General features: G+C 33.7%; 1 protein-coding gene across 1 annotated transcript; it reads left to right on the top strand.

The window, feature by feature from the left end:
• Nucleotides 1-3,669: 3,669 nt before the first annotated feature.
• Nucleotides 3,670-9,776, top strand: LOC123559138 (tomoregulin-2-like). Its single transcript, XM_045350957.2, has 5 exons — nt 3,670-3,759; nt 3,963-4,083; nt 4,394-4,473; nt 9,183-9,387; nt 9,618-9,776. The coding sequence occupies exons 1-5, from the start codon at nt 3,711-3,713 to the stop codon at nt 9,682-9,684; spliced, it is 522 nt and encodes a 173-aa protein (XP_045206892.2). The 5' UTR covers nt 3,670-3,710; the 3' UTR covers nt 9,685-9,776.
• The last annotated feature ends 2,265 nt before the right edge of the window (nt 9,777-12,041 follow it).

Raw genomic sequence — 12,041 nt, 5'->3', positions numbered from 1 at the left:
CATATTTCTCGACATTGTCTCGCGGTTTTACTACAGTTGTAAGTTTGTCTAACTGAATGTCCAGCATTTTGACGAAGCCTGCTGTTATGTATAGCGGACTTTTGAGTGATAATTATAAAAGATTGAGTGATAATTAATGCACCTCTAAAATACACCGGCTGCAGAACTGACATTCTGAGGTACATTATTTTGTGGTGCATGTTCGTGGGGTTTTACTTTCACAACAATCTCATGAAAACCACAGCTATCTGATAAGAACTACTAGTAAATCATTGTGTATATAATTAATGGCAGGCACTGTACCAAGCTTTAGAAAGAAATCTTAAAAGCTTAATAATCTTGAAAAGGAAGCCTATTTTATTTACAAATATAATCAAAAATGACCAAAACTATTCGTTAAAGACTGAATCAGTGTATATGTAAACAATGAATGGCAGTGAAAAAGGATTAATTTTGAAACACTCTGGTTTCTATTAAGGATTCCTTAGAAATCACTTTTTTTCAAATATTTTACACATTGATTAGCTGCCACCATCAGCGCTTTGAGTGCTTTGATTCTTACCTCTCTGCATAAATAATTAGATTTATCCAACGATTCGTCCGATGACAATTGTAAAAAAGTTGTTTAGTTAATATATCTTTAGAAATCCTGTCCGATAATCTTACCCAATATTGATCAGATATCAAACAATACAGCCAATCCGAGTACGCCTTTTATTATTCTTTGTAAATATGTTTGTAAGCATGACATGTATGTTATACAATTAAAGCAACAAGACTTTCCTACAGGTGTTTATTAACGGGTACAATAATACCCTATATCCGATAATACCTGAAATAAGATCACTGCTATATGAATCAGATTAAAGGCGTTTTAAGTCAACTGCATTTGTTACGGTTTGAAACTGGGCAATATTTTTCGGTTTAACTTATGAAATCAACCCTTACCTATTATCTTATGAATTCGGTGATAACTTTATCCAAAAAAAAATGTCTCTGCAATCACCTCTGAATCGTGTAGAGATGTTTACATTTACTTACAGAGAACATGGCGTTACTGGTACAGAATCTAGGAACACTCTTAAGGTTAACTGCCTGTCGTTACATTAAAAAACCTACATAACTGAAATATAATTTAAAAATTAACGAAAATCCTAAAACAAAAAAAAAATAAATTACAATTATCTTAATAAATAAGTAGGAATTGGTCGTAACATATATGATAAAAATATCATCGTTACAACTGCGGTACTTGATTGTAGCATTTTATTGCTGAGACGGTAAGTATGCAAATAAAACTTATACAACACATGCAATGAACGAATGGTGAAAACGAAAATGATGATGATGATGTTACATAAACAAAGCGTTAAATGCAAAGGTCCTTACAAAAACAGGAGCACCAATGTCATCTAAATACATTTATATAAAATTGTGTTGCTACCATTTTAATGTGTAGTACAGTTTCATTGTAGAGTAGGCTATTGGACTGTTAAAATTTCAAATTATTGTCCTTATTTGCATTGCTGATATACTAGAGCTTATTTTAGTCCGATTTTTTAATACATCAACTACATCAATTTTTACTTTCATTTATTAGGCCTTCCTTTAACTGCTTAATTTAAAAAATATCTTAAGCCTAGACATGTACTTATTTTGAAAGATTTTAATGCTAGAGCAAATGGAAGAAAATGAAAGTTTTTGCATCGAAATTAACTTTGTTATAGACCAAGGAAGGCAGTAATTATGTATGAAATAATTTGATTTATAGATTATGATGTAACAGTTAATGTTTACAAAAGCTCATGTATACTACAAAACATTCAAAAGCATAGTGAAAACTAGTAAAATGTGCTTACTTTGTAGTCAATGTGTAAATCATATCATCCGTGCCGCATGCAGGTTCTTTTTTTTTGTCGTTGGCACAAAAACACTGCATGAAACCAATAGGATCAGTGCAATGTACCAGTTAATTTTATGGGACCTCCGTGGCCGAGTTGTTAAGGTCGCTGACTTCAAATCACTTGTCCCTCAGCGATGTAAGTTTGAGCCTCAATCGGGGCGTTGAATTCTTCATGTGAGGAAGCCATCCAGCTGGCTTACGGAAGGTCAGTGGTTCAACCCAGGTGTCCGCTCGTGATGAAATAATGCACGGAGGGGCACCTGGGGTCTTCCTCCACCATCAAAGCTAAGCTGGAAAGTCGCCATATGACCTATCATGTGTCGGTGCGACGTTAAATCCAAAAAATAGGTATTTTATATGTACAGCAAATAGAAGAATCGATTATTGCTGTTTGTGTTGAAATTTCTGTGTTGCTGTTTTGCTGTAAGGATCTGGCTGTGAAGGACGTGCATGAAATACCAGAACGAAACTTCTTTGAGAATGATCCAACGTGCAGTATGTATAATGCATTATTTATCCTTTTATTTAACTTTAGATATAAAAAAATTCATTTTCTGCCGAAGTAATGTATTCTGATAGAAATTATATTTGTAGGCAAACGTGTGTTACTTGAAAAAACTAACTGAATGAAAACCACTTGAATAATGAAATAGCTTGTTTAATACAATATCAGCACTAAATGTTCAATACTTGAATTTCAAAACAGTTTGGTTTTAACAATGTGAGCTGTAAATGTAATTTTTTTGTATCTCTTCCATTCACGAAACATGACAACATGAAGTAAAACACTACTTATTACATCATGTTACATACGAGACTAAAGAAACAATCCTTAAGGTACAATCATATTGAACAACATTTTCGGGACCCTAAATAATACAGCAATCCTCTATACTCGTACAAGAGAGATATAAGATCAGATTACAACGTTAGCGTCACTTTAAATAATAGTGGCTTCATTTGAATTTTAAGAAATAAACATAGTTTCTTATTTTATGAAAAGTTTGGAGAATCCTTAACATTAACATATTTAGGCTATGTATATGACTTAGCTTGCAAATAACACTTCTGACACAACGCAAAAGAATGATATTCAAATATGTAATGAAATTCATTTTAATGCATCGTCGACTGGTTGTATAAATATAATAAATGTCGTACAAAAACTTGTAAAAAGATCGAAAATATCTACAAGTTTGGTATAGTTTTCGAATTTTTTTTCTAAAACTTGTTACATAAAACAGGCGCCAATAAAAATGAACAAAAGATAAAAAGGTATCACATTTACGCCTAATTGCAAACTGTTAATCCGTAACGATGACCCCAGCTAATTATGCATTGCATATTTCTTGTTAATTGGACATCTTTTGATATGCATCTGACACATTTACGCCTGTTGCAAACTGTTAATCCGTAACGGTGGCCCCTGCCAATTATGCATTGCTATTTTCTTGTTAATTGGACATCTTTTGATACGCGATAAACAAACACGACAAACATCTGTAGAATTAGCATGCTTATATTGCCCAAAATCAATGGTACTTAATTTGAAAAAAAAACAAAACAATAATTTACGAATATTCGAATTCGATTTTCATATTCGAATTTTCGACCGATTTTCGAATATTCGTTCCCATCCCTACTGAGTATTTATTTTTTTCAAGTTTTGTAAATAGAGTTTAACAATACGTTTAAATCTTTTATATGAATTATTGGACATTAACCAAGTCTAAAACAAGATAAAACTTCATGTATAAAAGAGATAAGAGCCTTTCAATTTGAGTAGCATTAAGTTATATTCTGCGACATGATTTTTAACCAAGTAGGAATACTTCTTCAAACACTGGCCTTTGTTGGTAAGCACATTTCAAACCTTTTTCTAATGTAAGCTTTGAATACTTGTGTATGTGCACGTCCGTCTGTTCAGCATTCCATTACCTTAATTGATGCATAAAACAGTAATTAAAGACATTGCATGGAACTAGATGATATAGTGTAAAAGTGCCATACTCTCCCTAATGTCTTCATAAGTCATTTAAAGTTCAGTTGCTACATTCAGATGTTTGTTGCCAACTCCCTTTCCCTACGCCACTGGACTGTAGCTACATTACGCACGAACCTTGCCTACTGTACGGACCTGGCGTGACCTGTGGTAGTGACGGAAAGGATTATATTAACAGGTAATATTCTTATTACACAAGAATGAGCAGAAAAGTGATAGATATTGTAGCATTTTATATATGTAAGATTATAGTAATCGCGTGCCCGGATACAGATATAGAGGTCATATTCCAAAATATACTGGACAGCCTTCGTTATATTATAAAAAAATCATATTTGTTTTAAAGCGAAATTCTTTGTAAAATTGTTTTGTAAAAAAAAAATATAAAAAAAAACGTAAATATACTGAAGCTGCCTTTTTGATTTAACTACCCGTATCCTATCATGAAGATGAATTGTCTGAAAATAAAAACATACTCATTTTCCAAGCTGTCGACTGGCCCAGGCGATGTGTTTGAATCCCTTCATTACATTAATAGGCGATGGAAGATGTGCTGACATTGGCTACAGTAAGTTAACGTAACATGTTTTACACATGTAAGTGCTGTACATGCTTCCATGACTACATTTATTAGAGATACTAAACCATTTTATTTATCAGAGTAGTTATACAATTTGAAGGTATTGCTAAACTATTTATATTGTTTAACATTTCTAAAGTTAAGGATTCAGTGGTGATTATCTCCATTAGTCATATGCATCTTAGACATTTTTAGTATACTCTTTAACTTTTCCAAGTGCTTTAGCCGCTAGAGTAATGTATTCTCACTTTAATGTTGATACTTTAAATAAACTACGCACTAATAATTAAAGGTTATTAGATTTTATCAAGAAATATGCACCAGTTCAAAAGCGCAGTAATATTGCGCGACTTTAGGAGCACAATATTACCGCCGCGTAAGAACAAGTGAATATTTCTCGCTACAAATATAATAACCTATTTTTTGCAAATACTTTTACGACAAAAAAAATAAAACAAACGCTTGAAGTAAACACAACTTTACTAATGTTCTAAAAAAGTTATGGGTTTTCCTCTAGAATTGGAAATAAGGTCATTGAACTTAGCATGTAGTTATCTCAAAAATATAGGCATATGCCAACCAGAAAGAACTGGAGTTTAGAGCGTCGTGAACACGTAAACTTCATTTGAATGTTCATAGTCAGTGTTAGGATATAAGTCCTACGCTGTTGAAAAAGCATGAGGTGTCTGTGGAGCTGGAGGAACTTTAATTTCAAGAGAAATTGAACTGACAGATGCCGACCGCCGATATTTTGATTATGTGCAGGAAACCCTGGTTGAGAACGGTGGCATGCTATTTTGTTCCTCAAATGAAAGTGCAGTATCGTAAGCTGAAATTAATAAAGGAAGAGTAACATAAAATGTTTTCTGTTTTCGCGATGTGACACTGAAAACTATCGCTGGATATTCGTCTTTAGAAATAAATGGAAACTGAATATAAGCTTGTTGATAACACTAGAGAAAAGGCATTTGAGATGAGAAAATAACAGAGATATGTAATAGATCTGTGGATATTATAACTTACAGGAATAGTATTTATAAACAAGGATATTACATATATTCTACTGCAATTGAGAAGATATGTTTCTGTCCTGTCACTTGCATATTTTTATTTGGAGGGACCCCTGACTTAAAAATAAAGGACACACACATTTCCCTAACCGAATGATTGGTAAATTGTTTGTGGTTTATTCCGCAGAGTTCTGCTGCACGTTTAACAAGTTTTTTCAAGTCAATAGGCCCTAGATAGTACCTAAAGCATTGCATGTCTACATCAGTTTAAAAATAAAAATAAAAATGGATATTTGTCACTGTCACCAGTTGAAAAGATGCGTGGAGTAGTCTCACGACAATTGGCTGGGTATTGAAGCCCGCTCCAAGTACTCAAGATATTCAGTACCTGCAAACAATTGTCAATCTTATTTAATTTATTTTTTTATACCGGACATGTCCTACTTCTACTGTTTACACGATAATGTTTATGACGAAAAATCTCAAGTGCCTGCAGTGGGGATCGAACCCGACTCGCTCGGATGGTAGTCCAATGCTCTAACCACTGAGCCAAATTGTCGACACAGTTTTCGAGATTAAATTTAAGATTATGGATAAGCGACCGTAACGATGCAATAGAACCATGAGAAGTCCGTATATGTCATTTACGGTACACGCGTGATTGACTCCGTAAATAACTTTTTAAAAAAACTCCGTTTTGAGTGAAAAATGTTCAGACCAGATTTACATATCTTGAAAATTGATCTAAACATGACTTTGCTGTAAAGTTTTAACATTCAATTGTAAACAGGTCTTGATATCTCTCTGAACGTTAATACGGGAATACTCTTCCGTCTAAGTGGAGAATGCTTCATGAAACAGGACACTTTATTTTACAAAGAAAAATAATGACAATGATATAATTACAAGAAAAATACAAATACCACAAATTTCCTCCAAGTTAATTATTAATCTGCTATTGAAAATTGTGACGATTTCTGTACAATTAACATGGAACATATATAACGAAGTTTTATTTTAAAAATAACCCAATTAAATGTTTGTGATATATTCCGGACGTGTCTGAAATAAGACTGACAGTTTAAACATATTTAAAGGCAGTTTTTAGGTAGTGGTAATTGGTGGGAAACTGGTCAAAGTACATTTCTCGTTTTCTGACAAATGTTCTAATTTTGCTGAATGTCGTTAATTCATATCAATTTGACGGTTGAAATTTTTATGCCTGTAAATATTATTATATATTATATATTTTGCACTGTACAAAGTTTTGTCGACCTGACAGTCTTTCGTTTGTGTACAACTGTCAGTTTCCTGGATTATATACTTTTATTGACTTTACATCCACAAGTAACTGACAACTTCTTCACGTGAATTAGATGTGGAGGACTAGAACGACTTTAAACGAAATAATGTTATTCAACTCGTTGCCATGTCAAGAAGTTAAAGGATTTTAATATCTTCTCAATGGTGTACGCGCAATTTTTAGCATATTTCGTTTGTCTTTTTGGCGCGTGCCTGATCAGGGTATATTAAGGTCGGGTTAAATTGCCTTGATCGGGGAAATTTAAGAACAACAGAAGAAAAAGCACAAAAGTTTCAGAATCTCTAGAAAAGTATATGCTCCCCGGCGGTGTTTTTGCCACTGACCGTTCCAAGGCGTTGCCCCACTGTGTTCCTTTGTTTGTTCGTTTTGTCCTAATGTGTTGGCTTTGTGTGTGCGCGTGTATGTGTGTAAGTGTGTGTTTGTAGTGTACGCGTCTGCGTGCTGTGGGTTTTGTTTTGGGGAGGCTGCGTTTTTGGTACGTGGCATTCCCTGTTTGATATTTGTCTTTGTTTTTTAACATTAATATTTTATATAGTTCATATTTTTTATTTAGTTTACCTATATATCAACAATACGAAGGTTGTCATGATGGTATGAGTATTTATTAAATTTAGCACTAGTGTTTTCTATTGTCCCTATGTTATCCACGTTACACCGATTGGTGTATATCATTTAACTAAAAATATGAAAGAAAGCCCAGTTACGCTATTTGTGTGTAACGTAACGGGCACGCGCCATTTACTGGCTAACGTGATACGTATGATACGCATTTCTTGTTATAATGCAATGATAAATCTATATCAATACTTTTATACGAGTAACAAATTAAAGAACTAAATAAACTTAAAGCTTCTGCAAATAATTATGTAAAAGAAAACTTATAAAATACCATTCGCGTCAAATTCTGACTAATTGACTAGACACATATTGATGATCTCAGAAAGAGACTATAATCTTCCCAATATTTCCCAAATGTGCACGGACTACAAAGTGTCATGCCCTTATTGCTGACAAATATATTTACAGGTGCGTAGCATAGGAAGTTGGGCATTTTGTTATATTAATAGTGTCTGATAAATTGTATTGTACTATTTATTTGAACTGTCAAAACATGTTTCCGGCTTTCATCATACTCTGTTCAAACCTATATAAGGTCAACATGAAAGCCGGTAACATGTTTTGACAGTTCAATTGTATAGTACAATAGAATATATTGTTTTGTTCTTTCTTCTGACTATTTGTTTTTAATCATACATACACGTTACAAACGTTTTACAAATCCGAAACCAATCTGGACTACGTAAAACAAAAAAGCATGTACGTAAGTCAGTTAGCATTCTCGGAATAGGTCTGCATAGTGTTTATAGATCTGTGAGTAAATCTGAAAACCTCGCTCGTTACACTCGCTCTGTTCACAAATCCCTCACAGGTCTATAAACACAGTGCAGACCTATTCCTCAAACAATAACTATTACTTAAACAATGAAGCAGTATGCAAGATGGTCCGTGTTACCTTGACAAGGCCAAAACTCCATTAATACAGTTACGAGCAAAATCTGATTTTAAAAATATCTGATGTCAGCAAACTTCAGTTTACATTGTTCGTCTCTACCCCTGAAGCCAAAGTACTTTCCAGTTATAAAGAAAATAGGTGATCAACAGTGACTGGTGTGCTTTGACCCCATTACAAGCATTGTTTCTTCATCATCCCGATCTACTAAATAACTTGCTTTTGATTTATTCCATGTTTGTAATTCACCGTTTTGGCTTGAAGGGCTTCGTTAGACCTCGAAATCACTGTCACAAAGGGATATTGTATAACTTTTGGACTTGCAGTATCTTTCTAAAGAATTTTTATTGAATTTAGGGAAGTAGGCTGCTAGTCCTCACCACTGGCTTGTCTGATAGAAATATACACTTCTGAACGATATTCGTTGAGAACACAGGGAACGATGGTTTTTTTGGGCCTATGTCCATATTTATGCTGTCTGAGCCAGCGTGGTACATAAAGCAGATCTTTCTCGGTGGCGTTCTTTGTATTAACTGTTATGAGCATCAATGAAAGACTGGTCTTCAATGCCACATGTTCATTTCTTAACGGAGAGTAAAAACGAGTATGTAATAATATTCTTCATAGAGACGGTCATGTCAATTAATATATTTCATTCATCCTGTCTGATGTACAGTCAAGCTTGCTTATGAGGTCACTTACATTAAGAGACCACAAGTTTTAAGATACAATTTCTGTTCCTTCTGTTTGTTTAAAGAACAAATCTAGTTTTATTAAGAGACCATTTGTATTAAGAGAACACATTTTACTCTTTCTGTATTTGGTTTATGTTTATTTATACATATCCTTTCAGCAAGGCCATCAATTACAAATCGACCTACAACACAGAGTAACACTGAAATAACAACATCACACAGAACAAGTTTTACCACTCTACCTACATCAGGACTTACAAGCAGTGATCCTCTTGGAGTTATTTGTAGCACTATAGGCAATGTTCGTTGTGCCAATGACATTGAACCTGTATGTGGCTCAGATGAAAGAACCTACATTAACAAGTAGGCTATATTGTCTTAATTTAACCCTATCTAATAAGGATAAGTTATCTAGTTTTGAAGCGATTAGCATTTTACTTTATAATATTGCTTTTCTCATCAAAGTTTAAATCTCTACTTCTGGAGCAGCGGTAAAAAAAATAGGTTTTCGGAATGGGAAGTGAACGTATTCATATGTCCAGTTGTTTATACCGTAATTAGTGCTGGGAAGTTTTTCTCTTGTTTCATTTCAGTTGCGAGTTCCATAAAGAAGTTTGCCAGAAACATGACCTGACAGTGAAACACATTGGGTTTTGTTAATAACAAAATGTTAAATATGATAAATGACATGAAGTATGGCTTAAACATATGCTATCCTCGGTATATAGAATATATTACATATGTATAAAATCTGTTATGTACTTGTTTCTTATTCTGTTCTGTTTACATGTTAGCTATGACTCACAGATCAACGAAGGGAATTATATTAATCTGTTCATAAATAAAAGTCAATGAGAATCAATTCTTTATGTCACATGGTTATATGAACCAGTTGCTAGCTGAGTAGTCAGTCCTTGTTTAGTTGCGGAAACTGTTAGCTGTGGTTTAATTTTGTTAAAATGAAGTGTTTTTAAAGTGTTGCAAAGACGGTTTTCCGCAGAGAATTTAATGGTGATGAAGTTTTCATGTATGGACTTAACTGTTAAATACGATTTACGCTTGTTTTTAGTCGCGACCACCGATGCTTGGATAACTTTCTTTGTGTAATAAAGTAGAGCATAACGTATAGTTGTTTTACATCAACGAAAGTGTAGCAGAAATAAATATAAGTGAGGCATATTAAATATTAAGTGCATAGATTCTTAAATTCTTGGTTAAATACATTCCTTTATATTAGTTTTAAATGTATAATGTTATTTCCTTAAACTTCGTGAACATTTTACCCGTTACCGTTAATAACAGCTAATGTCAAAGTCCTTGAACTCCAACGTCATGAGAAGTGAATCAAAAGCTAAGACATCATGGCTATATAAACTACTATCATTTGTAGTCTACATATGAGTTTCTTTTACATTAGGCTGAATATTGGCCATATCTTACCGACCAATGAATTTGTGCGACATTAGTTCCATTTCCGGAAAAAAACAAAACGGCATTGCGGCGTTGCTTAGGCAAAACGGTCGTTCTGAAAAAGATTTAAAAAAAAAAAACAGTGCTAAAATCAACTGAATTTTGACCATAATATATGCAATTATTCCTGTCTGGTAGTATTCGCATACTTGTTTGTGGAATATCGAATGTCGCTGTATACCACAATCATCCACATAATGTACAAAGTCATCAACATCTCGTGCATCGAAATGGTGTCGTCTTTCGGACGTTTCAGATGAATGTTGACAGCATTTAAAGTAAGTAAGTAATGTCGTCAACAGACCAAAGATGGATTGTTACTTGAATTCTTTGTCAAAACACTAAAAAAACATGTATATTGAACAAACAGATGACATAGCAGAATTCGGCCAGCAGTGACTTGGCCTTTGGCAGCGAAATCGAAGTGAAAACCAAAATTCACCGAACCGAACTTGACGACAATCAGTGACGTTTTTTGTTTGTTTTTGTTTTATAAAAAGATCGAACAATCACTGATCGCAACCAGTCGGGGATGTTTTGCATTAGTGTTGGGGATACTTTTCGTATTTTGCCGAAACACTGGTGATGTTCTGCGTACTGGGCTGGAGTTACCTGTGTTTGCAACGGTGCTGGATACTGCATCTAAAGGTGTTAGACGAATCTCTTGATGTAAATGACGTATTCTATTTGTTTACAATCAATTGTTGAATAGTATATATAAAAAGATTATATCACCGGTTGTTGTTATGGATGGTAATATCTGGCTCTTTGATAACTATTTTAACGATAACTTGGTAATGCCTCATTGCCGCTTAGGTTTTTTCCGTATACATCTTACTCAAGAGTCTGGATCTTGCTAAATGTAAGAAGACTAGTATCTTCATTATTTTTGTTTTAAAGATTGATTTTTTTCAATATTCATTAAAGACGGTAAGAATTAGTTTTTTTTTTCGATGTATTAATAACGTTATGAAGAATTGCTTGTTTGAAAATATTATTGACGAATTTAGACCAATCAGAAATGACATCTATAAACAGCACCAGTCAGAAAGCTCTTCTACAATAAAAGAGAGTATGGGTCATTGTAAATTAAAAGAACAATTTTTTTCTGTCACATTTGCTTGCTGCAAAATCACATTAAATTTACACTGCTGTGACCTGGTATTACTACTCATTCTAAAATTGAGATTATTTCACGACATATAACAATGTCTTTCACCTGCTCTACCAAAATGTCAAAAATACATACAGAATGATATTCTAACATAAGGTAGCCTTACATTTCTTTGCGGCCTCCCTAAGTGAAATAATGACATTTACACGTCCAGCTAGAGTTTCTCATTAAAACAGAGTTCTATGGTGTACCTCACAATTGCGTTGTTTACGTATGTAATATATTCATAAGCATTTTATTAAATGACTTACTGACAGAGTTATTTTTATGACTTGTTTATGGTTCTTCGGATCGCTCGAATTTAATTTGATTATAGAGTTCCGCTTAATATGGTGCTAGTTGGTCTAAAGGGAGCAGAAAACTAACTCTGAGA

Source organism: Mercenaria mercenaria, chromosome 5, assembly GCF_021730395.1.
Source record: "Mercenaria mercenaria strain notata chromosome 5, MADL_Memer_1, whole genome shotgun sequence".
Classification (NCBI taxonomy): Eukaryota; Metazoa; Mollusca; class Bivalvia; order Venerida; family Veneridae; genus Mercenaria; species Mercenaria mercenaria.
The sequence above is the reverse complement of the archived record's forward strand: the minus strand, read 5'-3'. Positions and strand labels throughout refer to the sequence as shown.